The sequence below is a fragment of the Indicator indicator genome, chromosome 21 (assembly GCF_027791375.1).
Source record: "Indicator indicator isolate 239-I01 chromosome 21, UM_Iind_1.1, whole genome shotgun sequence".
In the NCBI taxonomy this organism is placed as follows: Eukaryota; Metazoa; Chordata; class Aves; order Piciformes; family Indicatoridae; genus Indicator; species Indicator indicator.
The window spans coordinates 2,638,181-2,665,456 of record NC_072030.1 but is presented as its reverse complement, the minus strand read 5'-3'; the positions used below and the strand labels follow the sequence as shown (position 1 = coordinate 2,665,456).

At 48.9% G+C, this 27,276-nt stretch overlaps 1 protein-coding gene across 1 annotated transcript in view; it reads right to left on the bottom strand.

Moving 5' to 3' along the window:
- The window catches only part of MUC2 (mucin 2, oligomeric mucus/gel-forming), a 69,943-nt gene that overhangs the window by 2,215 nt on the left and 40,452 nt on the right, over positions 1 to 27,276 (bottom strand). Inside the window, exons 31-54 of the mRNA XM_054390733.1 lie at positions 25,737 to 26,270; positions 24,811 to 25,340; positions 23,684 to 23,865; positions 23,437 to 23,488; positions 23,244 to 23,307; positions 22,086 to 22,847; positions 20,358 to 20,474; positions 17,279 to 17,577; positions 15,787 to 15,961; positions 14,994 to 15,241; positions 12,875 to 13,058; positions 12,539 to 12,743; positions 10,213 to 10,402; positions 9,299 to 9,360; positions 8,308 to 8,408; positions 8,115 to 8,146; positions 7,781 to 7,958; positions 7,188 to 7,292; positions 6,601 to 6,641; positions 5,276 to 5,398; positions 3,982 to 4,080; positions 3,151 to 3,279; positions 2,220 to 2,259; positions 1,097 to 1,226 (exon numbers count right to left, since the gene is read on the bottom strand). Coding sequence (XP_054246708.1) covers positions 1,097 to 1,226; positions 2,220 to 2,259; positions 3,151 to 3,279; positions 3,982 to 4,080; positions 5,276 to 5,398; positions 6,601 to 6,641; positions 7,188 to 7,292; positions 7,781 to 7,958; positions 8,115 to 8,146; positions 8,308 to 8,408; positions 9,299 to 9,360; positions 10,213 to 10,402; positions 12,539 to 12,743; positions 12,875 to 13,058; positions 14,994 to 15,241; positions 15,787 to 15,961; positions 17,279 to 17,577; positions 20,358 to 20,474; positions 22,086 to 22,847; positions 23,244 to 23,307; positions 23,437 to 23,488; positions 23,684 to 23,865; positions 24,811 to 25,340; positions 25,737 to 26,270 — 4,582 coding nt within the window. The remainder of the gene's footprint in view (positions 1 to 1,096; positions 1,227 to 2,219; positions 2,260 to 3,150; positions 3,280 to 3,981; positions 4,081 to 5,275; positions 5,399 to 6,600; positions 6,642 to 7,187; positions 7,293 to 7,780; positions 7,959 to 8,114; positions 8,147 to 8,307; positions 8,409 to 9,298; positions 9,361 to 10,212; positions 10,403 to 12,538; positions 12,744 to 12,874; positions 13,059 to 14,993; positions 15,242 to 15,786; positions 15,962 to 17,278; positions 17,578 to 20,357; positions 20,475 to 22,085; positions 22,848 to 23,243; positions 23,308 to 23,436; positions 23,489 to 23,683; positions 23,866 to 24,810; positions 25,341 to 25,736; positions 26,271 to 27,276) is intronic.

Sequence of the window (27,276 nt, the reverse complement as noted above, 5' to 3'; positions counted from 1 at the left end):
TGTTCTCTTGTGATGGTTTCAAGCCAAGATGGTCTGACACAAAAGACAGCTGGACATTAATGTATGAGTAGACCTTATCATAGAATCATAGAATGGTCCAGGCCAGAAGGGACTTCAAAAGGTCATCCAGTCCAACCCCCTCTGCTGTCATCAGGGACACTCCCAACTAGATCAAGCTGCCCAGGGCCCTGTCAAGCCTCACATTGAATATCTCCCAAAGATGGAGCCTCAACCACCTCCCTGGGCAACATGTTCCAGTGTTCCACTTCCCTCATGGTGCAGACCTTGTTATCATAGAATCATAGAATTGTCAGAGTTGGAAGGGTCATCTAGTTCCAAACCCCCTGCCATGGGCAGGGACACCTCACACTACAGCAGGTTGCTCACAGTCACATCCAGCCTGGCTGGAAAAACCTCCAGGGATGAGGTTTCAACCACCTTCCTGGGCAACCTGTGCCAGTGTCTCACCACCCTCGTGGGGAACAACTTCTTCCTAACATCCAATCTGAATCTGCCCACTTCTAGGTTTATTCCATTCCCCCCCAGTCCTATCACTCCCTGACCCCCTCAAAAGTCCCTCCCCAGCTTTCTTGGAGCCCCCTTCAGATACTGGAAGGCCACAAGGAGGTCTCCTCATAGCCTTCTCTTCTCCAGACTGAACAGCCCCAACTCTTTCAGTCTGTCCTCATAGGAGCAGTGCTCCATCCCTCTGCTCATCCTCGTGGTCCTTCTCTGGACACATGCCAGCACCTCCAGATCCTTCTAGTAATAGAGGCTCCAGAACTGGATGCCTCTCCAGGTAGGGGTCTCACCAGAGCAGAGTAGAGGGGGAGAATCACCTTCCTCAACCTACATCCTAACATCCAATCTAAATCTACTCTTCTCTAGTTTGAAGCCCAGACCCATGTAATACACTTCTCTGCTCTGCATTAAAACCAAACTGTTCACTCACAGACTTCATGACTTTACGCCCATGATTTGGCAAGCAGATTCCAGGTCTTCTTCCATTCTGTAGCCTACCTATTTATTGTTCCTTTTATATAAACAAGCTCCGTGCCAGCAGAGCTGAACCTCATTGTCCTCTCAGTTTACTCACATGGAGAAGGTTCCACATGTTCCTTCACACTCAGTCATGACAACTCTCTCCAGCGAGCGGCAGCCCCTGTAGACGATGAAGTCAGTCCTTTGGCGGACAGAGCATGGCGTGGGGCTGTCCAGAGGTGCACCTATGGGGAAGGAGCAGAAAACACTTCCAGTGACACAGAATCATACAATCAGTCAGGGTTGGAAGGGACCACAAGGATCAGCCAGTTCCAACCCCCTGCCATGGGCAGGGACACCTCACACTACATCAGGCTGGCCAGAGCCTCATCCAGCCTGGCTGCAAACACCTCCAGGGATGGGGCCTCAACCACCTCCCTGGAGAACCCATTCCAGGCTCTCACCACTCTCATGGGGAACAACTTCTTCCTCACTTCCAGCCTGAATCTCCCCACTTCCAGCTTTATTCCATTCCCCCAGTCCTGTCACTACCTGATAGCCTAAAAAGTCCCTCCCCAGCTTTCTTGGAGCCCCCTTCAGATCCTGGAAGGCCACAAGAAGGTCACCTGGGAGCCTTCTCCTCTCCAGACTGAACAACCCCAACTCTTTCAATCTGTCCTCATAGGAGAGGTGCTCCAGCCCTCTGCTCATCCTGGTGGCCCTACTCTGGACACATTCCAGCATGTCCATATCCCTCTTGTTACAGGGGCTCCAGAACTGGATGCAGTACTCCAGGTGGAGTCTCAGCAGAGCTGAGTAGAGGGGGAGAATCACCTCCCTTGACCTGCTGGCCGCACTTCTCTTGATGCAGCCCAGGATCAGCTTTATTCCATTCCCCCTAGTCTTATCACTACCTGATATCCTTAAAAGTCCCTCCCCAGCTTTCTTGTAGCCCCCTTCAGATACTGGAAGGCCACAAGAAGGTCTTAGCTCCAGGATTTCCTTTCACCTCAGCACTCTCTGGCCTTCGCTAATGCACTCAAGGTATTGTCTTCAGTGCTCTTTCTGCTTCGGTTTAGACTTGCCCGGAGAGATCAGACAGTGAATGCTTGGAGAACAACTACCAGTTACAGAAGTGCCTATTTAAATACAAACATAGCAGCCTCCACATGTGGCTGGAAAATGGTTGATTCAAGAGGAAAATTCATTCCCTGTGCTGTTGGTTCAGATATACTTACAGGTCCTGCAACAACCGTTGGGCAAGAATGCGATGGTTCCCTAAAAGAACAAAGAAGGAGGAGAAATGATATTATTTCCTTTCCTTGTATATAAAGAGGCTTTTAGGCCAGGAACTGAGAAGGGAAGCTGGAAACAACCAAAGAAATCTGAGGCACTGATCTGAATAATCCAGACTTGACAACTATCGATCTGCAAAGGATTGTGGCAATAAAGATAATGCTTTAAAGGAAGTCTACAGCTGCCATTGTGCATTTTTTTCCTCAGACTCAAACCCCAAAAATGTTTTCTGAGAGATTTCTGTATTTGAACTGTGGTACTGGCAGCCTACTGGGTTGTGTTCCTCTAGCTTGTGTCCCTCTAGCATTCAGGAAAACGTGGTTCTTGTAGAGACTGCACAGAGCAGTCAGCAAGGACTCTGTGTCTCAGTGCTGAGCAGTGTTTTGGCTTCTGAGAGACATCTGCCAGCTACAAGCCTTGAATTCACAGGATCACAGGATGTTAGGGGTTGGAAGGGACCTCCAGAGATCATCAAGTCCAACTCCCCTGCCAGAGCTGAACCAGAGAATCCAGCACAGGTCACACAGGAACACATCCAAATGGGTCTTGAAAGTCTCCAGAGAAGGAGACTCCAGAACCTCTCTGGGGAGCCTGTTCCGGGGCTCTGTGATCCTCACAGTGAAGAAGTACCTCCTCATGTTGAGGTGGAGCTTCCTGTGCTGTAGTTTATATCCATTACCCCTTGTCCTGTCACAGGACACCTAGATCTCACCTAGATCTCTTATTTTACACACTTGATAGGTCTTTTGTCCTGGGGACTGGGAAACTTTGGTGAAAGGTCGTCAGAGCTTAACCTGCCTTCTGGTGCTAGTTAGGTGTAGATTAAAGCAATCTGTGCCCTGAGTAAAGGGTAAGTTTTCCCTGTTCACTTACAGGTTTGCAGCTTTCCTCATTGAATGCAGGGCAGGTAATCTCAGATGTGGAGGAGATGAACTGGTCGTGGATAGTTACACAACTATAGACGGTGCAGTTGTTTTTAGGATCATTTTTGAACTCTCCAGGCTGCAAGCAAAAATAAGGACAGGTGAAGGGAGCTCAGACAGAAATTTTCCTGCCCTCTGACAATGACTTTCCTCTGGTTTCCCAGTCAAATATTTTCAGGTTAACAGCCACTCGAGGTACAGATTCTCCTATGTCTTGCAGAATGCCATAGGTGGAGAGAATCTCACATGGATTTCCCTTGGAAAACATAAATCCCTCTAAAGTCTGTAGAGTCTATTAAAGTCATTAACAAAATCATTCATGCCTAGGGAAAGCTAAACTGTTACATGGTAATTAAGAACAATCCTAAACTTCCACCCTACAGGGGCAATAAAATCATTCCCTACTGAGGCCTTACTGGTGCTATTCAGTACTCAGAAAAAACCCAAGCCTCCAGAACTTGCAAGAAAAACCCCTCCAATGGTATTGGATTCCAGGAAGAGCCTCCCAGGCAATTTGGTTTCATGAGTCTTTCCTTCAGGCCAAAAAAAAAAAAAAAAATGGAGATAGGCTTTGCTTTAGGTGAGGCTTTCAGGTGAAAACTTACACTAAGTTTTGTCCCTGGCAAGGAGATGTTCCCTCTCTGAGAGGGAGAACTTAGAATCATAGAATGGTCTGGGTTGGAAGGGACCCTCAAAGGTCACCTAATCCAACCCCCTCTGCAGTCAGCAGGGACATCCTCAACTAGAGCAGGCAGAGAGGTAAGGTGTAGAGCATACTTACGCTCAGGAGGAGGTTGGAGTTGCTTACTGTGCGTATAACACACTTGGTCTGCACACATTTTCCACAGCATTCACCTTTCACTGGCTGAAGTTCATAGCCCTAGGTATTAAAAATTAAAGCACTGTGATAAATGCATTTTTGAGAAATAAATGAAAAGATACTAACCCATTCAGAGATTATTTTCTAAAATGCACTCTAGATTCATGGCTTTCTGTGTTCTAACCCAGAGGAAGACAAGTAATAAAAGCAGGCTACTGATGGAATAAATTACAACACTATGATAACTATGCCTAACAATTAAATATCATTGCATCGATCACAGAATGGTTTGCCTTGGAAGGGACCTTTAAGATCATCCAGTTCCAAATTCCCTGCCATGAACAGGGACACCTTCTACTAGATCAGGTTGCTCAAAGCCCCATCCAATCTGTCCTCTGTCCTTGGTCATTTCCAGAGAGGAAGCATCCACAGCTTCTCTGGGCAACTTGTTTTAACCTGCTCCCATGCATCACCACCCTCACAGAGAAGAAATTCCTCCTTATTTCTAATCTACAGCCTACCCTCTCTCAGCTTAAAGCCATCATCTCTTGTCCTACCAGTACATGCCCTTGCAAAAACTCTGTCCCCAGATTTCTGACCAGCCCTTGAAACACTGCAAGGCCACCAGGTCTCCCTGGAGCCTTCTCTTCTCCATGCTGCCCAAGCCCAATTCTCTCAGCCTGGCCTCCCAGCAGAGGGCTTCCAGCCCTGCCAGCATTGCTGTGGTCTCCTCTGGCCCTGCTCCAGCAGCTCCCTGTCTGTGCTGAGCACTCCAGAGCTGCCCCAGCACTGCAGGGGGGTCTGAGCAGAGCACAGCAGAGGGGCAGAATCCCCTCCCTGCCCCTGCTGCCCACACTGCTGGGGATCAGCCCAGGACAGGCTGGGGCTGGGCTGTGGGCACACATTGCTGGCTCATGTCCAGCTTTTCACCCACCAGCACCCCCGAGATTTTCTCCACAGGACTCCTCTCCAGCCACTCGTCTCTCAGCCTGTATTTATGCTTGGGACTGCCCTGACCCAGGTGCAGGACCTTGCACTACAGAAATTTCCCAGCTAATCCTCCCAACATGCACTGAGCACTGCAAATTACACAGGCAGGCTTCCCCTAGCAGACTGCTCCAGGAGAGTTGGAACCCACACTGGATTTGAACTCTGCATTTCTGCCTCTTGTGCTTTGCTTACATCACTCATTAACCAAACTGCTTTTCACACACGTGGCTATTTTGGGGGCTTCTTGTTTAAGTTTGTCACTTACTGGCTGACAAATTGTGCTGCATGGAACATGTTCACATGAGATGATATTCAGCTGAGTGCTGGCATTCACATTGTTACTGCAGAAACAGTTCTGGCACTTGTCAACAAAGACTGGGGAATTAGGCTGTAAATTTGAAGGAAAAAAAATCATATATTAGTGATATATTAATAAGGCATGACACATGTGAGAGACATTTCTTAATGCACTCAAAATCTGTAAACCCAAACAATGGAAAAGGAAACAATCACAATGTCCATGGGATAGAGACTAATCATAGAATCAGTCAGAGTTGGAAGGGACCACAAGGCTCAGCCAGTTCCAACCCCCCTGCCATGGGCAGGGACACCTCACACTACATCAGGCTGGCCAGAGCCTCATCCAGCCTGGCTGCAAACACCTCCAGGGATGGGGCCTCAACCACCTCCCTGGACAACCCATTCCAGGCTCTCACCACTCTCATGGGGAAGAACTTCTTCCTCACATCCAGTCTGAACCTCCCCACTTCCAGCTTTATTCCATTCCCCCCAGTCCTATCAGTACCTGATAGCCTAAATCACTTTTGAAGACAATATTGTAGATCTGAATTTAATTTGTGTCTTTACTGCAGTCTTATACAGCAATGAGAAACTCTGATATTAAACCTAGACATATCCTAAACCTAGACAAATCTTAAACTTACACAAATCCTAACCCTGTACAAATCCTAACCCTGTACAAATCCTAACCCTGTACAAATCCTAAACCTGTACAAATCCTAAACCTAGGCAAATCCTAAGACTATACAAATCCTAAACCTAGATAAATCTTAAACCTAGACAAATCCTAAACCTAGATAGGCCAATATTAAACCCATACAGCCCTACATTAAACCCACATAAACTCAGATATTCAAATGACAGGTGTCATACCTATCTGCAGTAAAACAACTGTAGACCCAACAGAACTTATTAAGATCTAAGTCTGTTCAGAATAATACTTTTTGTACATATCTTTCCAGTTTTGAAAGCAGGGTCTTGAAAGTGCAGCAATGTTGAGCTTTTAATCTCCTGCTGTTATTCAAAACCATCCTGCCTCCTGCTGACAATTAATGTGGACTGACTCAACTCTAAGCTTAAATCTCTGATACAGACCTGCAAACAGTTCTTCAGTCTCTTCCAATCTGTTCAGAAAATATTTAGACTTTGTGTAATTGATGAACTCCTGATGGGAACTTGAACATTTCTGAAGCATTGATTGTATTAGACAAAGCTCCTCACAGCCCTTCTGATAAAGTACCCTCAATAGTCTTTTAATCATTTCAGAAGACTGTTGAAATAGGAACTTACCAAGAACTCAGCATTCCCATATACACAAACTCCCTTGGGAACTGTTAATGAGCAAAGAGTTAGATGGTTAGAGAGGAAAGAACAAAAAAAAGGTCTTCTCCCCACTCCAGTCAAACTCATTTCTTCTGGTCAAATGCATTGGGGGCTCCCCATTTCTGGTAGCAGATCTGACATATGTGAAGTGGAAGACCAAATACTGCAAGTGCAGTATGTGCCCAATGTAGGCAGTGCAGTGCTTAGCCAAGAATGTCCACTTCACAGGTAGCAGTCATTTTTTGATTCAGTCACCAGGACCAAAAGCAGACTTTGCAAAGCTATCTTTCTACTGGAATGCTGACAGGAACTTTTCACCAGCCCCACTTGATTCTGTACCTGTTCTTACATGTACTTACAACCAGGAAAACTGAACTTGAGCCACCCAGACTATGTCTGATTTTGTAGTTATTCACCATAACCAGTGTTAGCAGTAACCTCTTTGTAGATGTTGACTGTGTTTGTTTCACAACTCAGGCTGTTGCATGCAGTCTGTGATGCTAATTACATCATAGATAATGCTAATCAGTGTAATATGTTTCCAAGGGACTTACCACACTGGTACACAGGACAGCACTTGCCACTGGGAATTTGAGATTGAACTTCAAATCCTGGACTACACTTGGGAGCATTAGCTGTGCACAAGCTTGTGTTGCATTCTGAAAAACAAACAAACAAAAAAAACCAAGAAAGGGAATGAGCCAGAAAGCACATTTAATCACAGCTACTAGAGACAGGCATCTAGCAAAGCATGTAGGATAGACTTCTCACTGCTAGGAAAGAGTCCAGATCCTCCAGGTGCTAAAAAATTATCACAGTTCCTTGCAGAGAAGTAAGGGACAGTTGTTACTCTCTCCAAGGTTGTAGGTAACTGCTGCAGAATGAAAACCCACATAGAATTCCATCATCTATCTGCATTTTACTTGAATATAAAGTGGTCTTGAACTACAGGTTCAGTTATACTGAGTCATTGCAGTATTAAAACTTATTTTCCCTACCACTAGGCAAGCTGAATTTAGAAAGCATGAGGGAAGATAATGTCTTGTGACTCCCTGCTGCAGGTCTCTGGTGCTAACCTACTTCAGTTCTCTTTTCCTTTCTATTCCTAAAGGATATAGAAAGAGTAGAAAGAAAAATACAAACTTACTGCAGGAGCTGATGGGGCAGCAGGCATCTTCAGAATTGACCACAATGACCTTATAGAAACCTTCTCCATCACAAGTGGTCTCATTTTGTGCAGGACATTTATGAGGCTCACACACAATGCCACTTCCACCTTCCATGCAAATACAGTCCTGACAGCCCACTGTAAACCTTTCCCCAAACTGTTGTTAAAGAAAAAGGGAGTGATTACATGGTCACCAACTAAAAAGAAGAGCAGTAAAAACAGAAATGAAAAGCTGAGAGACCCCAAAACAAGACCACTCTCCTATCCCCACCTTCAACCTCTACATGAAAGACAAAAGCACATCGCATCCTACCTCTCTTGGTATCATGTCCATTCCAACACAGCCTGTGAAAACACCAACACAAGTCTCCATTACCACTCATACAACAGTAGACATCTCCTCTATATGTTGAGTGCAGCACGTAGTCTGATCTATGTTGCATACTTGAGAAGGAAACAACATGGCAGAAGCCAACACAGCCTCCAAGTGAAGCAGTAAGACTCACCGCAGGTTTTGACGCAGACATTTATGCTGGGGTCATAGAGCATAGTTCCATTGGGACAGAAGCAGCCTTCCACTTGCCTAGTTGAAGTTTCATTTTGTTGACTGCACGAGACAAAATATTGCAAGGAACACTGTTACTGTCACAGGCAGGCAGAGGAGGATTGTGCCAAACAGCCTTTCACTGAAGGCAGCATAGCAAATGATCTGCACATAGAATCATCATAGAATCGTCAGGGTTGGAAGGGACCTCAGGGATCATCCAGTTCCAGCCCCACAAACAACCACCAAAACAAAGGAAAAAAGGGGAAAACATTACTGGTTGAACTGAATACCAATTGTTTTCAGACAGGACCCCTTAAACAGCTCATTCTGATGGCACTACAGAATTGTCAGAGTTGGAAAGGATCCCAAGGATCAGCCAGTTCCAACCCCTCTGCCATGGGCAGGGACACCTCACACCACAGCAGGTTGCTCACAGCCACATCCAGCCTGGCTGCAAAACCCTCCAGGGATGAAGCTTCCACCACCTCCCTGGGCAACCTGTGCCAGTCTCTCACCACCCTCATGGTGAAAAACTTCTTACTGACATCCAATCTGAATGTCCCCACTTCGAGTTTTGCTCCATTACCCCCATTCCTGTCACTCCCTGACACCCTAAAAAGTCCCTCCCCAACTTTCTTGTAGCCCCCTTCAGATATTGGAAGGCCACAAGAAGGTCTCCTTGGAGTCTTTTCCTCTCCCTAACTCTCTCAGTCTGTCTTCATAGGAGAGGTGCTCTAGAGGTGCTCTGTCATTTCAGGATGGTCAGCATTCATGTTTGGTGTCATCAAACAACATGAACACTAGAGACAGCCAGATTGAGGATCAAGAGACCAGTGGTACCAGGTTTGACAGCCAGTTTACGAGACAACAGGAGGCTGATGTCTCTCATCCACCTATGCATTAAGATATGAGTGCAAGGTTGTAAGAGTAACAGTGAAGGAATTATTCACCTTGATTTGCAGGTCGTCTCTTGAATAGGACCACATGCTCTGTATTCTTTACCTGAGGGACACTTATAGGCTGGAATGGGAGAAAAAAAGAAAAGGGAGGAAGAGCTCAGTAACAATATCATATAAAAGCCCTGTGACCTTAGGCTTAGAAATTAAAGACTGATGACTTATTTTCTTATGCATCTTTGACAATCTTGAGAAGCAAAGAAAAAGCCAAACCCAAAACCCAGATAGCAGGCTCACATCTCTCTATTTGATGCAATTTAACCACCATCATATATTTTACATTAAGGAGGTAAAGTCAAGAGTCTACATCTCAACTACTACTTTTTTTTTTTCATAATTTTGGTCTCTTTTGCACAACTTCTTAAGGGGAAGTGTATCTTTACCCTCTGTCATCTTCTTAGTACAGCCAGAGGAGGTTTAGGTAAGATATTAGGAAATCTTCTTTCCTGCAATAGTGGTCAGGCTTTGGTATAGGCTGCCCAGGGAGGTGGTGGAATCACCACCCCTGGAGGTGTTCAAGAAACCTGCAGCCATGGCACTTAGGCACATGGTTTGATGACCATGGTGGTGATTGGTTACTGGTTGGACTTGATGATCTTAGAGGTCTTTTCCAACCTTTATGATTCTAATTCTCTGAAAACAAGTCACTAAATGCAGAAGATGCCTGCAGAACACCAAACTGCCTGTGTGCAAACAAGTATCTCTTGATACAGAAGTTTCTGGCACAGTCAAGAGATTTGTATTTTTACTGGTTCATCTTCCCTCCCATTGTTAAAAATGCTACCTGCAAAATACCTTAAAGAAAGCAGCAGGTGTGATTCATTGGTGTCTTCACTGCTTGGAAAGCAATATAACTCACCACTAGGACATGCCACCTAAGCTTCCCTACTAGTTCCAAGACAAAGGGCCAAATACTTACAGCAGACACCATTAGTGTGACTTCTCCAGTCGATGCAGACACTTTGATCAGCACAGGTGGCAGCATAGATCTGCAGACTGGAGCATTCCAGGTCTAGGTTGGGCAGCACACAACTGTCAAACAAGCAGGCTACGTAGTACTTGTCAGGGCTGACGGCGCTGTGGCATGGCTCAAACACACTAGAAACAGAAACAGTTCTCATGGTTACTGTGGCACTTTGAGGCCTTGAAGTAAAAAAAAAAAACAAACATAGAGTTGAGTCCTCCAGGAGGACCAGTAAGGACCAGCTGTGATAGTTTTAAAGCTATGCCTTTACTTTCTTTTCACAGAGTTTGAGCAGAAAAGTGAAAGGATGTAAACAAATCACAATTGGGTGTAAGAAAGCAAAATAATGCTTATTCTAAACACTTCCATTGGAGAGAGAGAAATGTTTAAGAGTCAGTACTCAAAACACAAAGTCTCAGTCTCTCTGTCTGGTGTTTCTCTGCTGGGCAGTCTGCGTTTCTCTCTGGCTTTTGCTTTGCAGATAACATACTGGCGTACTGACCTTGAAAAGCTAAGTTTAACAACCTCTCTGCTTCTTGGCTTTCTTCCTTCTGCCAGGGGGGTCTGCAGAAGGCAGGGAAGGGGGAGGCAGGGGTGTAGGGAGTGTTTTGTGCTGTTTCTGTTAATTGTACAGGTTTGTGAATATTGTAAGTAGTGTATATTTGCACAGAGTCATTGCATTCCATTGTAGACTGTAGTTTTGCCTGTAAATACAGCTCCATTTACTTCCAAACTGAGCTAGTCTGCAGTTGTTAATGTGGGAGGGGAAATTCAGCCCACCACACTACTACAGCACCAGCAAAGGACTGGAAAATTTTAATGCTGCTATTCAGTGCCAGAATCTGCTCTCTCTTTACAGGTTGGCAGCAAGGCCAAGTCATTCTTTTTTCTCCCTCCTGTCTGCTCTCTGTCAGGAGTCCTTATCTTCTGGTAACAATGGGGGAGTGGCATTCAGAGACCTGACTAATTTGTGCTGCACAATCTTGGACTGTTTACGCAAGGGAGGCAACAGAAGGGGGAGAAAAATGAGCGCTGGGGCTTGTGGCTTACTCTGGTTGGGGGAAGGTTTCTGGTGGGTTTTCAGGTATCCTGTAAATGTATTAGGAGTTAAGAATTCAAGTGTTCTGTATTTTCTGTATATTTTTTAATGTAATTCTGTATTTCTCTCCAATTCAATGAGAGCCTATTTATTTACTTCTTTTGAGAGTAAAATGGTTTCTGTCCACTCTTTAAACGAGTTAATTACTGAATCAGCCAGGAATTCCTCAACATGCTTAATGTGTTATAATGTGGCAACTGCAGTGCTTAAGGAGAGGTGAACAATTGATGAGAGATTTCTAATAACAGCACTTATCTAGATTGTAACCTTCCAACATAAACCTACTGCAGTGGGTCCAGAGGAGGGCCACAAAGGTGATCAGAGGGCTGGAGCATCTCTTCTATGAAGACAAGCTGGGAGAGGTGGGGCTGGGAAAGAGAAGATTCCAGGGAGACCTTATAACTACATTTCAATATCTGAAGGGGGCTACAGGAAGGTTGAGGAGGGACTGTTCAGAAAGGCCTGTGGGGATAGGATGAGGGGCAATGGTTTGAAACAGGAGCAGAGCAGATTTAGGCTGGACATCAGGAGGAAGTTCTGCACAGTGAGAGTGATAAAATACTGTGGTCGAGGCCCCATCCCTGGAGACATTCAAGATTGGACTTGTTGAGTCCCTGGGCAGCCTGATGTAGTTGGAGGTGTGCCTGCTGCCTGCAGGGAAGGTAGACAAGATGCCCTCTGAGGGTCCCTTCCAACCCAATGCAATCTGTGACACATGCTTAACATTTTCTCCCCTCAGCTATAAAACATTCTGACACCAGCACCTTCTGTCCAGGAGTTACATGAATATTACAAAGTGGAACCATGAAATACTTTTCTAAAGAGATTATTTTGATTTCTTCTTTTTTCAATTCTGACATGACATTCTACAATGAAGATTCAGTTGGGCTGTTGTCTCCTGAGTGAGTGTGAGAAAAGGTAACAACACAGGACAGTGGAGGGCAGAGAATGTAGAACATGAGAGTATCAAGAACAGTTGATGTAGTAGCCAGAGGGTTGGAATCAAACTGTCAGCAGAGTGACATCTGGAAACAGTGAAAAGAGCAGAAGCAACCCACAAAGCTCCAAGAAATGGAGCAATAGCTAGAAACACTTTATAGTGAGAAATGAAACCTCCAGTTGGCACCTAATTTGAAGAGCAAAGGCTTACAACCCCCAGAGGAATGCCTACCTTCCCAAAAGCAGCTCACAGATGGCAGACTCTTTGCAAGGATGCACTGTGCTTGTGCTGGGTGATCTTGTAGGAACTAAGCCTGGAGAGCACTGTGGTTTGGAGGGATCAACAACTTGCCAGTGATCTGCCATGGTTTCACAGTTTTCTGCAACCAACCCATTTGGTAGCATGCAGTCATCTGCAGTGTTGTTATTGCAGGTACCTAAAATTGGTAAGGGGAGAAGGATTCATTTACACATTTGTTATCAAATTCCATTCATCTTTCTGGCAGGGCTGTCCTTTACCTGTTTGTGGTTTTCTGAGAGTACCCAAATGACAAGAGTAAGCCCTTACCACACTGTCCTTGAGTGTTGTTGCCAAACAGGCTGTGGGGTATCTTGATGGAAAAGATCAAGCCATTGTAGGTCACATTCATCTTCAGTTCAGGGATTTCCACCACATTATTTATGCCTGACTTGTAGATGAGCACACCAAATTTCTTGTAAGGCAAAGCCACAACCTGTTTGTTTACTGTCACCTAGTTAATAAAAGAAACCAGAAGGGAGGCATATTTAGCTTGACTTCAGAAAACAACTAAGTCTTCAGTACCTTGCATTGGAGGCAGAAAGTAGAGGCCTCAAGTTGCACCAGGGGAGGTTTAGGTTGGACATTAGAAGAAACTTCTTCACTGTTTTCAAACACTGGAGATGAGGCTGCCCAGGAAGGTGGTTGAATCCCTATCCCTGGAAATCTTTAAAAGAGGCAGAGATGTGGTGCTGAGGGACATGGTTTAGCACCTCTAACCTGTAGTTAGAGAATGGTTGGGATATGATGATCTTAAAGGTCTTCTCCAACCAAAATGGTTCTATGATTCTAATACACTTTTACTTTTTGTCCCTTTCCTGCTACTGAGAAGTCAAAGTTTTCTACTCTGAGTCAAAGGCCTATCAGCACCTGATAAACTAGGCTAAAACTCAGAGTTTTAGGACAGCTAAATTCTAAGACTCAACAGGTTTATTGGAATGACTGTGGCACAGAGGACACCCTCTGACAATGCAATACAAAATCCTCCTAAATTCCTAGTGCACACGGGTTTAACTTTCTTAACATAAAGGGAACATACTTGTAGAAAGATGAAAGAAATAAGCCAAAATCTGTATCATTTATTTAAATCCAGAGGTCTAAATGGTGCTAATTTTCAACAATATGCCACAAACTTACATGTAAGAGTCCCATACATTACTGTACAAAAAGAAACCAAACCAACCCCCCAAAAAGCCTAAAAAAAACCCAGTTGTCACCAGATTTGGAAGCACTCAAGCTGGGACACTGTGTTCATAAATGAAACAAACACAGAAAAACACCTATTGTGAAAAATTAGCAATGTGACACCAGTCAAAGCTAGTAATGGCACTTTGGAACAATGCCTAAGCCCAGTACTTTGATGTTATCCCTGGTTGATGTTGTATCCTCTCGTTCAACATTTAACATTAATGAAAGAAAGGAAAAGAATAATTCTAAATGATTTATTTTATATCCTTAACCCTTAGTACTATTTGCCCAAGCTTGTGGATGTGGGAGAAATAACACACTGCAAATATTTGAGGAAGAAGGGGAAGTACTTGTAGAAATTCAGAGTCAAAAAGCAGTCTTATTTTGCAGTCCAAAATGGTACCACATCTAAAATAGATTCCTTACTTTTTCACAGAACCACAGAACTGTAGGGAGTAGAAGGGACCTCTGGAGATCATAGAATCATAGAATCAGTCAGGATTGGAAGGGACCACAAGGATCAGCCAGTTCCAACCCCTCACACTACACATCAGGCTGGCCAGAGCCTCATCCAGCCTGGCCTTAAACACCTCCAGGGATGGGGCCTCAACCACCTCCCTGGGCAACCCATTCCAGGCTCTCACCACTCTCATGGGGAAGAACTTCTTCCTCACATCCAGCCTGAATCTCCCCACTTCCAGCTTTATTCCATCTAGGGGGATCTAGAGATCATCTAGCCCAACTCCCCTACTAAAGCAAGGCACCCACAGCAGGTTGCCCAGGATCACAATGGCCAGGGTGGGTTGGGATCTCTCCAGAGAAGGAGAATCCACAACCTCTCTGGGCAGCCTGCTCCAGGGTTCTGGCACCCTCACAGCAAAGAATTTTTTTCTTCTCTTCAGACAGAACCTCCTGGGTTCCAGTTTGTGCCCACTGACCCTTGTCCCGTCACTGTGCACCACTGAGAAGAGCCTGGCTCTATCTTATTGCCCCCAACCCTTTGGCTACGGATCAGCTTTGAGGCTGCTTTTCTCCAGGCTCAACACCCCCAGGTCTCTCAGCCTTTCATCCTCACAGAGATGCTCCAGGCCCCTCAGCATCCTTTTAGACCATTTTTTTCATTAACATTGTGAAAGTAATAATCAGGTAGATGCTGTAGGAACCTTTCAGGGCAGGACCCAGTGGCGCCATCCTGCCTTACCTCCACTTCCATGGTGTTTGGCGTGACGGTCGCCATGCGCACTTCCTGAGTCTCGTGCCTCACGATCAGCGTTCGAGGGCAGGAGACCACATCCCTTGAGTCACAGTGGTAGTTGTCAATGTAGACACCAAAGTTGTCCACTTTCTTGTTAATCTCTTCCAGCAGGACATAGGTACAGTTCCCCTGATAGCTGTAGTACAGTCCATCAAAAGTCACGTAGTGGGGGTCTCCCCAGCCAGTGCAGTAGCCTACAAAAGCATAGAGCTGGCTTAGCTCCTTGTGGCAAGGTATCAGGTCAGATCAAACAACAAAGGGAATCTGTAAGGGTGGGATTCAGCTCATCTAATTTTAAGCACTTCAGTTTCTGAAGTGTGTATGTCAATGCCCTAGCTCATTATCTAGAACATCAACAACATGGAAAAACAGGCCCTCCTCAGGGCACAGCTCATCTGACACCTCTGACAGACAGCTGAGAACAGGATTAACTGTAGCTTAGGTAAGCCTTTATCCATAGTCTGGACAGGTAACTTCTGTGTAGACTTCTAGCCTATAGATACCTGCATCTGGACATTTCAATCCTGCCTTAGGAGGCCAATTTATTCTACTAATGCAATAGTTACTTAGAAGTGATGGCAAATTAAGTAAAAGCCCCCAATTAGCTCAGAAAAAAACCCACAATGAAGCACTCCAAACAAAACAACACCAGAAGTCTGAGGGTCACAGCCTTGTTGTTGCTCTTGACACGAGTATTGCTCCCACAGGAGAGAGATTATTCCAGAACACATGTACTTACAGTCACACTCCCAGTGCCAGCAGCATCCATCCTCATCAATGACTTGCACAGGAGAAAGCCCATTGGAGCACGTAGGCTTAGGAGGTGGATCACAGACCACAGGAACCACCTGGATTTTATCATCTTCTATACACACTGCCTTAAGGCATTCACAGATCCACCATGTCTCTCCTGGCTGTGTGTGGAATGAGAGGGGAAGGGGGAAGAAAAAGTGCAACCTTATGAAGCAGTTAGACTGACCATGTTTATACCTGAACATCTTTTGCAGAGTTTTAAAGTGCCATATGTATTGACCACTTTTTCCCCATCAGAAGCCTGCAAACTAAAAGGCTGTATCAGAGGTGGAGGGTTCCAAAAACCTCAGAACTGAGTCAATTTCACAAGCATTAGAATGTGATGATCTGTATCAGACCTTTCCTGAAGCCAGCCTATGGCCAAGTATGAATCATTCCAAACTCAGACTAGTTCAGCCTTCTGGTTTCTTGTTGGGCTGCACTGTAAACACACACACACAACTTCTCCACACAAAAGCAGAGACAAAACTACTTAAGCCCTGGGTTATCTCTTCATCAAAGCTACCCTACAATAACAAGAAACACTGAACTGTTCTTCACTGAAAGTGTTCTCAAACACTGGAATAGCATCCTCAGGGAAGTGGTTGAATCCTACCATCACCCCAGTCCCTGGAGGTGTTTAAAAGAGATAGAGTTGTGATGCTGAGGGATATGGTTTAGCACCAGACTTGGCAGAATTAGAGAATGGTTGGACTCAATGATCTTAAAGGTCTTCTCCAGACAAAATAATTCTAAGATTCTGTTAGCTGTGATCTAACTCACAGAATCACAGAATCAACCAGGTTGGAAATGACCTTTAAAATCATCACTCCCTGAAGAAACTCCTTGAAGAAAGCCTTTCTTAAAGCTATCCTTGAGGAACTAATAGCAGTATATAAGCTATTGAACTGAGTAACAGAGAATCATAGATTATTAGGGGTTGAAGGGACCTCCAGAGCTCATTGAGTACCACCCCCCTGCCAAATCAGGCAGGTCACACAGGAAGGCATCCAAGCAGGTCTTGAAATGCTCCAGAGAAGGAGACTCCACAATCCCTATGGGCAGCCTGCTCCAGAGCTCCAGCACCCTCACAGTAAAGAAGTTTTTCCTCATGTTGAAGTGGAACCGCCTGGGTTCCAGCTTGTACCCATTGTTCCTTGTCCTATTAGTGGGCACCACCAAAAAGAGCCTGGCACCTTCATCCTGACACCCACCCCTCAGGTACTGATAGATGTTGATAAGATCACCTCTCAACCCTCTCTTCTCCAGACTAACCAGCCCCAGGTCTCCCAGGTGACACCCAAGAGAACAAGAAGACGTTGAACAGACTCATACTTCTCCATCCAGATTAATATCCACCCCACGTTACTACCCCTGACATTATGTGCCTCATCTCCATCCAAAGCACAATGCTAAAACAACTCACAAAAGCTACTTACTACATAAGATTCGTTGGGTAAGATAGAACAATTCTTTCCAGGAGTGGTTGGTGGTGAAGGTGTAGTTGGACTGTGTGGAGTAACTGTACTCAGAGTAGAACTTCCCGGGACGGTGACTGCAGTTGACGTGGCAGTTGGCCTAGCAGTACTCGTTGAGATGGTGGTGGTGGTGGTGGTGGAAGTGACTGGACTAACACTAGTAGAGGTTGTTCCTGAAGTGGTGGTAATAGATACTGTTGGAGTTGTACCAGAAGTGGTGACTGGCTCTGAGGTGGTTGGCTCTGGCGTCGTTGTACCTGCTAAAACAAGGAGAAAACCCAAGGGATTTATGTTAGGGAGGCACATGGTGTTTGTTATTAATTTCAATTTCTAATCAGCAATTGAAATTCAACAAAGTTAAGCATAGGGTATCAAGAAAGGAATAAAGCAGAAACTGTTTTATTAATGGCTTTTGCATACAAGAGTCCTTTTTAAATAACCTCCTACCACTTGCATGAAAAATATTCACATAAAGCCTTCACCATCAGTCTGTCTTGGATGGAAGAGCTGTCTGCAGTGCTAACACTGCAGAGAAGAGTTCAGGAACCCTAAGAGCAAGGGAATTCACTGAACATCAGTGAACTCTGATTAGTTCTGTATTGCTGCCATACCACATCCCATGGATAAACCACTCTTCCTTGTGCTGCTTCTTGCCAGCATTGATTATCTGATGACTCTGGGCAGCTGCTGGAGCAATCTGTGGTCCATACCTAACTCCCAGGCCTTTAAGACTACTCACCCACAAGTTATTTTAGCATCCTAGGAACCTAAAACTCACTCTTCTGCTTTTTTCTTTTTGCACATGGAAGACAGTTTTTGTTATAGGCCCTAACACAGGCTCCTCATATGCCAGCCTCAGAGCCATCTCATTGTGCAAGCGGTAGATAGAGAAGCAGTCCATATGTTAGAAGAGTGAAGTTACAGTGCTGGAAGTCAGGAGAATCACAGAGTGGTCTGGGTTGGAAAGGACCACCAAAGCTCATCCAGTCCAACCTCCTCTGCAGTCAGCAGGGGCATCTTCAGCTAGATCAGGTTGCCCAGAGCCCTGTTGAACCTCACCTTGAATATCTCCAGGGATGGGGCCAAAACCACCTCCCTGGACTACCTGTTGCAGTGTTCCAGCACTTCCATGGGGCAGAACTTGTTCCTAACATCCAATCCAAATCTACTCTTTAATTTGAAGCCATTGCCTCTCGTCCCATCACTACAGGAGGAAGCAAGATATGCTGCTTCAGCACACATAGTCCACTAGGACAATCCTTCATCTACAATTAATCACAAAATCAGTCAGGTTGGAAAAGACCTCAGAGATCATCAAGTCCAACTTATTGCCTAATACCTAACACCTCCTGACAACTAAACCATGGCTCCAAGTGCCACATCCAATATTTTTTTAAACACCTCCAGAGATGGTGACTCCACCACCTCCCTGGGCAGCACATTCCAATGGCCAGTTACTCTTTCTGTGAAGAACTTTCTCCTCACCTCCAGCCTAAACTTCCCCTGGTGCAGCTTGGGACTGTGTCCTCTTGTTCTGCCTCTGGTTGCCTGGGAGAAGAGCCCAACCCCCTCCTGGCTACAACCTCCCTTCAGGTAGTTATAGAGAGCAATAAGGTCTGCCCTGAGCCACCTCCTCTCCAGGATAAACATCCCCAGCTCCCTCAACCTCTCCTCATAGGGCTTGTGCTCAAGGCCTCTCCCCAGCCTCATTGCCCTTCTCTGGACACATTCAAGTATCTCACATTTAGTATCCCACATTAACTCATATTTGGGTGAGGACTGGCAAACTCCTTCATGTTTAGAAGGAAACAGAACAAGAAGTGATGTACTGTTGCACAGGCAGGTCCACAGGGATATTACAGGGTCTCATACTGCTGCCAAAGCATCATCTTGCTTCCCAACTGCATGCACACAGTTGGAGAAAACTCTTATGGGAAGACTAGGAAAAGCCAGCTGCACAGAGGCTTGGTCTGTGGCAAGGGGTAACCCACAGTCTGAATCCTTTCCCTAAATCCTGCCAGGGAAAACTTTCAAGGCTTCCTACAGCCAGCAATGGCCACAGAGACAACACAAGAAAGGGAAGAAAGCCTGCACAGCTGAGCCCAAGCAGAGCCTGAAGTGACAGTGCCACAAAACCAAGCCCTACTTCCACTCCACACCATGGGTCCTGCTGACTACATTTGCTCCAGCTGAAGGGCAATGTCCAAGAGCAGCAAAAGCAAGACTTCCCCTCAATTCAGAGCCTGCCTCAGGCAGAGGAACAAGGATGAAAACACTCATGATCTTCCCACTAATCAGAGGAATGGAACTGAGAACCAGAAACGTGCAATTTCCCACCTAACCAAGAGCTCACTGCAGAACCTGCTCTACTCCACACCCATGAGGCCCCACTCGGAATACTACATCCATCTCTGTGGTCCCCAGTACAAGACAGACATGAAACTCTATGGCCAGGTTCAGAAGAAGGCCAGAAAAACTGTCAGAGGTCAAAAACACCTCCCCTATCAAGAGACGCTGAGAGAGTTGTGGTCATTCAGCTGGAAAAGAGAAGGCTCCAGGGGGACCTTATTGTAGCCATTCAATGCATAAAAAGGAACCAGTCTTTTCCTATAGCATGTAGAGACAAGGCAAAGGCCAGAAGATTTGAACTCAAAGAGCAGAGATATTGACTGGATGCTAGGAAGAGATTTTTTTAAGATGAATGTGGTGAGACTCTGGAAAAGGTTGCCCAAAATACTCATGGATGTCCCATCTCTAGAAGCATTAAGGTCAGTTTGAAAGAGGCGCTGAGCAACCCTGCCCATAGAAGAGATTTGACTAAAAGATCTACAAAAAGGTGCCCTGGAACCCAAATTTTGCTATGGTTCTATGCTAACTTAGAACTGTGCAGCAAGTACATCCTCACAGAAAGGAAATTCAAACAGAAGTTGGGCTACAAAAAAAAAAAAAAAAAAAAAACAAAAAAAAAAGCAAAAAACCAAACAGAAAACAGGATTTCTCCCATGACAATGCCAAAATGACAACACAGCCAGAGGATTACCTTGTTGTCCTTCAGTTGGTGGCACTGATGGGGTTTTGGTAATTATTGTTGGTCCTGTGACCGTGCTTGTAGTAGTTGTGGTGGGTGGTGGTGTGCCAGGAACACTAGGTGTTGTCCCTGGGGTGCTGGTGGTCGTAGTGCTGCTGGGAGGTGGCACAGTGGTGGTGCTGCTGGGTGGAGACACGGTGGTGGTTGTGGTGCTGCTGGGAGGTGGCACCGTGGTGGTGCTGCTGGGAGGAGGTGGTGGCGTTGTGGTGGTGCTGCTGGTGGGAGGTGGGGTTGTGGTAGTGCTGCTGGGAGGAGGCGTTGTGGTAGTGCTGCTGGGAGGAGGCGTTGTGGTGGTGCTGCTGGGAGGAGGTGGTGGTGTTGTGGTGGTGGTGCTGCTGGGAGGAGGTGTGGTGGTGGTGCTGCTGGGAGGAGGTGTGGTGGTGGTGCTGCTGGGAGGTGGAGTTGTGGTAGTGCTGCTGGGAGGAGGCGTTGTGGTAGTGCTGCTGGGAGGAGGTGGTGGCGTTGTGGTGGTGGTGCTGCTGGGAGGAGGCGTTGTGGTAGTGCTGCTGGGAGGAGGTGGTGGCGTTGTGGTGGTGGTGCTGCTGGGAGGAGGTGGTGGCGTTGTGGTGGTGGTGCTGCTGGGAGGTGGGGTTGTGGTAGTGCTGCTGGGAGGAGGCGTTGTGGTGGTGCTGCTGGGAGGAGGAGGTGGCGTTGTGGTGGTGGTGCTGGTGGGAGGTGGAGTTGTGGTAGTGCTGCTGGGAGGAGGCGTTGTGGTGGTGCTGCTGGGAGGAGGCGTTGTGGTAGTGCTGCTGGGAGGAGGCGTTGTGGTGGTGCTGCTGGGAGGAGGTGGTGGCGTGGTGGTGGTGCTGGTGGGAGGTGGAGTTGTGGTAGTGCTGCTGGGAGGAGGCGTTGTGGTGGTGCTGCTGGGAGGAGGAGGTGGCGTTGTGGTGGTGGTGCTGGTGGGAGGTGGAGTTGTGGTAGTGCTGCTGGGAGGAGGCGTTGTGGTGGTGCTGCTGGCAGGAGGTGTGGTGGTGGTGCTGCTGGGAGCAGGCATTGTGGTGGTGGTGCTGCTGGGAGGAGGTGGTGGCGTTGTGGTGGTGGTGCTGCTGGGAGGAGGCGTTGTGGTGGTGGTGCTGCTGGGAGGAGGTGGTGGCGTTGTGGTGGTGGTGCTGCTGGGAGGAGGTGGTGGCGTTGTGGTGGTGGTGCTGCTGGGAGGAGGTGGTGGCGTTGTGGTGGTGGTGCTGCTGGGAGGAGGCGTTGTGGTGGTGGTGCTGGGAGGAGGTGTGGTGGTGGTGCTGCTGGGAGGAGGTTGTGGCGTTGTGGTGGTGGTGCTGGTGGGAGGTGGAGATGTGGTAGTGCTGCTGGGAGGAGGCATTGTGGTGGTGCTGCTGGGAGGAGGTGTTGTGGTGGTGCTGCTGGGAGGAGGTGTTGTTGTGGTGGTGCTGCTGGGAGGAGGTGTTGTGGTGGTGGTGCTGCTGGGAGGAGGTGGTGGCGTTGTGGTGGTAGTGCTGCTGGGAGGAGGCGTGGTGGTAGTGCTGCTGGGAGGAGGCGTGGTGGTAGTGCTGCTGGGAGGAGGCGTTGTGGTGGTGCTGCTGGGAGGAGGTGTTGTGGTTGTGGTGCTGCTGGGAGGAGGTGGTGGCGTTGTGGTGGTAGTGCTGCTAGGAGGAGGCGTGGTGGTAGTGCTGCTGGGAGGAGGCGTTGTGGTGGTAGTGCTGCTGGGAGGAGGCGTTGTGGTGGTGCTGCTGGGAGGAGGTGGTGGCGTTGTGGTCGTGGTGCTGGGAGGAGGTGGTGGCGTTGTGGTGGTAGTGCTGCTGGGAGGAGGCGTTGTGGTAGTAGTGCTGCTGGGAGGAGGCACAGTGGTGGTGCTGCTGGGAGGAGGTGGTGGCGTTGTGGTGGTAGTGCTGCTGGGAGGAGGCATTGTGGTGGTGCTACTGGGAGGAGACGGTGTGGTTGTGGTGCTAGTTGGTGGCACAGTGGTGGTGGTGCTGCTGGGAGGTGGACCCGTGGTGGTCGTAGTACTGCTGGGAGGAGGCATCGTGCTGGTTGTCGTGCTGCTGGGAGTGGGCACAGTGGTAGTCGTGGTGCTGCTGGGAGGGGGCACTGTCGTAGTAGTTGTGTTGATGGGAGGGGGCACAGTGGTGGTGGTGGTGGTGGTGGTGACTGGGGTGCTGCTAGGTCCAGGAATACACTCTGGCAGGTCAGGGGTGCAGCAGACTCTGATCTTGTAGTTGAGGCAGACAGGCATTGGTATCATCCCTCCAATTGTCTGGTCCTTGTTTTCACAGATCAGGCCGTGCTTCACACTGCATTCCACCTTCTGCCCTAAGTCTTCAATGGGAGTGTTAGGGAATTTTGCTGCTCTGCAGGAAATGTTCTCCACTTTGGCACACTCCCAGAAGGGGATTTCGGCTTCAATCCTGTCAAAGGTTTCGTAGTCGCCACTGTCTCTGTCAGGAGTTGGGTAACTCACATCAATCCAGTCGGTCCAGACACAGCTACAGTCTGGGGGACAGCAAGAGGAACAGTTAGACACAGCAGGGCAGAAAAGAACACTTCAGGGTGGTGCTCTGGGGCCCCACTGCACATAAGGCTGGCCCTGGGCCACTTCTACACTGGTCACCTGGCCTGGCCACAACAAAGCTCAAGCGCCTGGGCAGGCTTCCCCTTCTCAGCCCTACAGAGCACACCAGGGCCAGATCTGGATACAGGCACTGCTAAGCCACAGAGTGTACCCTCCTAGCCAGGGCACCTGGCTCTCTTGAGCTTCTGGTGTGCAAAAGCCACTCTCATAAGGGGAACATGTGACAGGGGCAGGAGTGAAGAGAGAATGTAGGTGCCCAGAGAATATCATCTGTTCCACAGCAAGGCAACACACTGGGCAACAGAGCAGACATGTACCTATGGGGGTGCTGCTGGGAGGAGGCACTGTGGTGGTGCTGCTGGAAGGAGGCACAGTGGTGGTGCTGCTGGGAGGAGGCACAGTGGTGGTGCTGCTGGGAGGTGGCACCGTGGTGGTGGTGCTGGGAGGAGGCACAGTGGTGGTGCTGCTGGGAGGAGGCGTTGTGGTGGTGCTGCTGGGAGGAGGTGGTGGCGTTGTGGTGGTGCTGCTGGGAGGAGGTGGTGGCGTTGTGGTGGTAGTGCTGCTGGGAGGAGGCGTTGTGGTGGTGCTGCTGGGAGGAGGCACAGTGGTGGTGCTGCTGGGAGGAGGCACTGTGGTAGTGCTGCTGGGAGGAGGTGGTGGTGTTGTGGTGGTAGTGCTGCTGGGAGGAGGCACAGTGGTGGTGCTGCTGGGAGGAGGTGGTGGCGTTGTGGTGGTGCTGCTGGGAGGAGGTGGTGGCGTTGTGGTGGTAGTGCTGCTGGGAGGAGGCGTTGTGGTGGTGCTGCTGGGAGGAGGCAGTGGTGTTGTGGTAGTGCTGCTGGGAGGAGGTGATGGTGTTGTGGTAGTGCTTCTGGGAGAGGGCGTTGTGGTGGTAGTGCTGCTGGGAGGAGGCGTGGTGGTGGTGCTGCTGGGAGGAGGCGTTGTGGTGGTGCTGGGAGGAGGTGGTGGTGGTGTTGTGGTGGTAGTGGTGCTGGGAGGAGGCGTTGTGGTGCTGCTGGGAGGAGGTGGTGGTGTTGTGGTGGTGGTGCTGCTGGGAGGAAGCGTTGTGGTGGTAGTGCTGCTGGGAGGAGGTGGTGGTGTTGTGGTGGTAGTACTGCTGGGAGGAGGCGTTGTGGTGGTGCTGCTGGGAGGAGGCGGTGGTGTTGTGGTGGTAGTGCTGCTGGGAGGAGGCGTGGTGGTGGTGCTGCTGGGAGGAGGTGGTGGTGGTGTGGTGGTAGTGCTGCTGGGAGGAGGTGGTGTTGTTGTGGTGGTGGTGCTGCTGGGAGTAGGCGTTGTGGTGGTGCTGCTGGGAGGAGGTGGTGGTGTTGTGGTGGTAGTGCTGCTGGGAGGAGGTGGTGGTGTTGTGGTGGTAGTGCTGCTGGGAGGAGGCGTTGTGGTGGTGGTGCTGCTGGGAGGAGGTGGTGGTGGTGTGGTGGTAGTGCTGCTGGGAGGAGGTGGTGGTGGTGTGGTGGTAGTGCTGCTGGGAGGTGGTGGTGTTGTGGTGGTAGTGCTGCTGGGAGGAGGCGTTGTGGTGGTGGTGCTGCTGGGAGGAAGCGTTGTGGTGGTGGTGCTGCTGGGAGGAGGTGGTGGTGGTATGGTGGTAGTGCTGCTGGGAGGAGGTGGTGGCGTTGTGGTGGTAGTGCTGCTGGGAGGAGGTGGTGGTGTTGTGGTGGTGGTGCTGCTGGGAGGAGGTGGTGGCGTTGTGGTGGTAGTGCTGCTGGGAGGAAGCGTTGTGATGGTGGTGCTGCTGGGAGGAGGTGGTGTTGGTGTGGTGGTAGTGCTGCTGGGAGGAGGTGGTGGTGTTGTGGTGGTAGTGCTGCTGGGAGGAGGCATTGTGGTGGTGCTGCTGGGAGGAGACGGTGTGGTTGTGGTGCTAGTTGGTGGCACAGTGGTGGTGGTGCTGCTGGGAGGTGGACCCGTGGTGGTCGTAGTGCTGCTGGGAGGAGGCATCGTGCTGGTTGTCGTGCTGCTGGGAGTGGGCACAGTGGTTGTCGTGGTGCTGCTGGGAGGGGGCACTGTCGTAGTAGTTGTGTTGATGGGAGGGGGCACAGTGGTGGTGGTGGTGGTGGTGGTGACTGGGGTGCTGCTAGGTCCAGGAATACACTCTGGCAGGTCAGGGGTGCAGCAGACTCTGATCTTGTAGTTGAGGCAGACAGGCATTGGTATCATCCCTCCAATTGTCTGGTCCTTGTTTTCACAGATCAGGCCGTGCTTCACACTGCATTCCACCTTCTGCCCTAAGTCTTCAATGGGAGTGTTAGGGAATTTTGCTGCTCTGCAGGAAATGTTCTCCACTTTGGCACACTCCCAGAAGGGGATTTCGGCTTCAATCCTGTCAAAGGTTTCGTAGTCGCCACTGTCTCTGTCAGGAGTTGGGTAACTCACATCAATCCAGTCGGTCCAGACACAGCTACAGTCTGGGGGACAGCAAGAGGAACAGTTAGACACAGCAGGGCAGAAAAGAACACTTCAGGGTGGTGCTCTGGGGCCCCACTGCACATAAGGCTGGCCCTGGGCCACTTCTACACTGGTCACCTGGCCTGGCCACAACAAAGCTCAAGCGCCTGGGCAGGCTTCCCCTTCTCAGCCCTACAGAGCACACCAGGGCCAGATCTGGATACAGGCACTGCTAAGCCACAGAGTGTACCCTCCTAGCCAGGGCACCTGGCTCTCTTGAGCTTCTGGTGTGCAAAAGCCACTCTCATAAGGGGAACATGTGACAGGGGCAGGAGTGAAGAGAGAATGTAGGTGCCCAGAGAATTTCATCTGTTCCACAGCAAGGCAACACACTGGGCAACAGAGCAGACATGTACCTATGGGGGTGCTGCTGGGAGGAGGCACTGTGGTGGTGCTGCTGGAAGGAGGCACAGTGGTGGTGCTGCTGGGAGGAGGCACAGTGGTGGTGCTGCTGGGAGGTGGCACCGTGGTGGTGGTGCTGGGAGGAGGCACAGTGGTGGTGGTGCTGCTGGGAGGAGGCACAGTGGTGGTGGTGCTGGGAGGAGGCGTTGTGGTAGTGCTGCTGGGAGGAGGCACAGTGGTGGTGGTGCTGGGAGGAGGCACAGTGGTGGTGCTGCTGGGAGGTGGCACCGTGGTGGTGGTGCTGGGAGGAGGCACAGTGGTGGTGGTGCTGGGAGGAGGCACAGTGGTGGTGCTGCTGGGAGGAGGCACAGTGGTGGTGGTGCTGGAAGGAGGCACAGTGGTGGTGCTGCTGGGAGGAGGCACAGTGGTGGTGGTGCTGGAAGGAGGCACAGTGGTGGTGCTGCTGGGAGGCTGTGGTGGTGTTGGCCTGGGAGTAGTTGTAGATACGGGTGGAGGAAACTCTGTGCTCGTGGTGGTTGAAGGCGGGGCTGTTAGGGGCAGCAGGGAGAGACAAAACAGACGAAGGTGCAAGATGGGTTACTAAGAATAATATGCACTGGGCAGGGGTTCTAAACATAAGTAGCTGTCACAAATTGATAGCAGTCAGCCCACTCCTAAGCACCTTGAGGGTCTGTTTCACCAGACCTTCCTTTCTGGCCCCAAAGAATTTCTGAGCAGTGCACAGACAGTCCTTTCCTAGCAAAAAGACTAGGAATGTTGGTCTAATGTGCTTCTCACTAAATCGCACTAGAAATACCTGACAATAGGTAAGATGTGAGGAGGAGTAGGGCTCTGGGAGGCTTTCTGTTGGCCTTATTATTCAGAACATCTCACTGTCTCATGGAGTAAGAACTGAGAGGGGAAGCTGTGGTATGGGAAGGAAACAAGCATAGGAATATAGATTCATAGAATGGTTTGGGTTGGAAGGGACCTTAAAGATCATTCAGTTCCAACACCCCTGCCCGGGACACCTTCCACAGGCAGGGACACCTCCCACCAGCCCAGCTTGCTCAAGGCCTCATCCAGCCTGGCCTTGAACACCTCCCAGGCAGGAGGCATCCACAGCCTTCCTGGGCAACCTGTTCCAGTGTCTCCCTAGCCTCACTGTCAAGAATTTCTTCCTAATCTCCAGTCTAAATCTCCCCTCCTCAAGCTTCTCATCCCATCACAACCAACTCTAGTAAAAAGTCCCTTCACAGCTTTCTCGTAGGCCTGCTTCAGGTACTGGAAGGCTGCTCTGAGGTGTCCCTGGAGCCTTCTTTCCTCGAAGCCGAGCAACCCCAACTCTCTCAGTCTGTCCCCATAGGGGAATTTCTCCATCCCTCTGGCAACATTCCTACAGAAAAACGTTTTGCTCTGAAATCTACATAAAAAATGAAAAACCCCATCAAGAACCAAATCCAAGTTCTCTCTTATTTACTAGCCAATAGAATTATGCACAAGTCGATATTAATAGTAGGTAACTGCAGATGCTTATAATGAACAAATGTTACT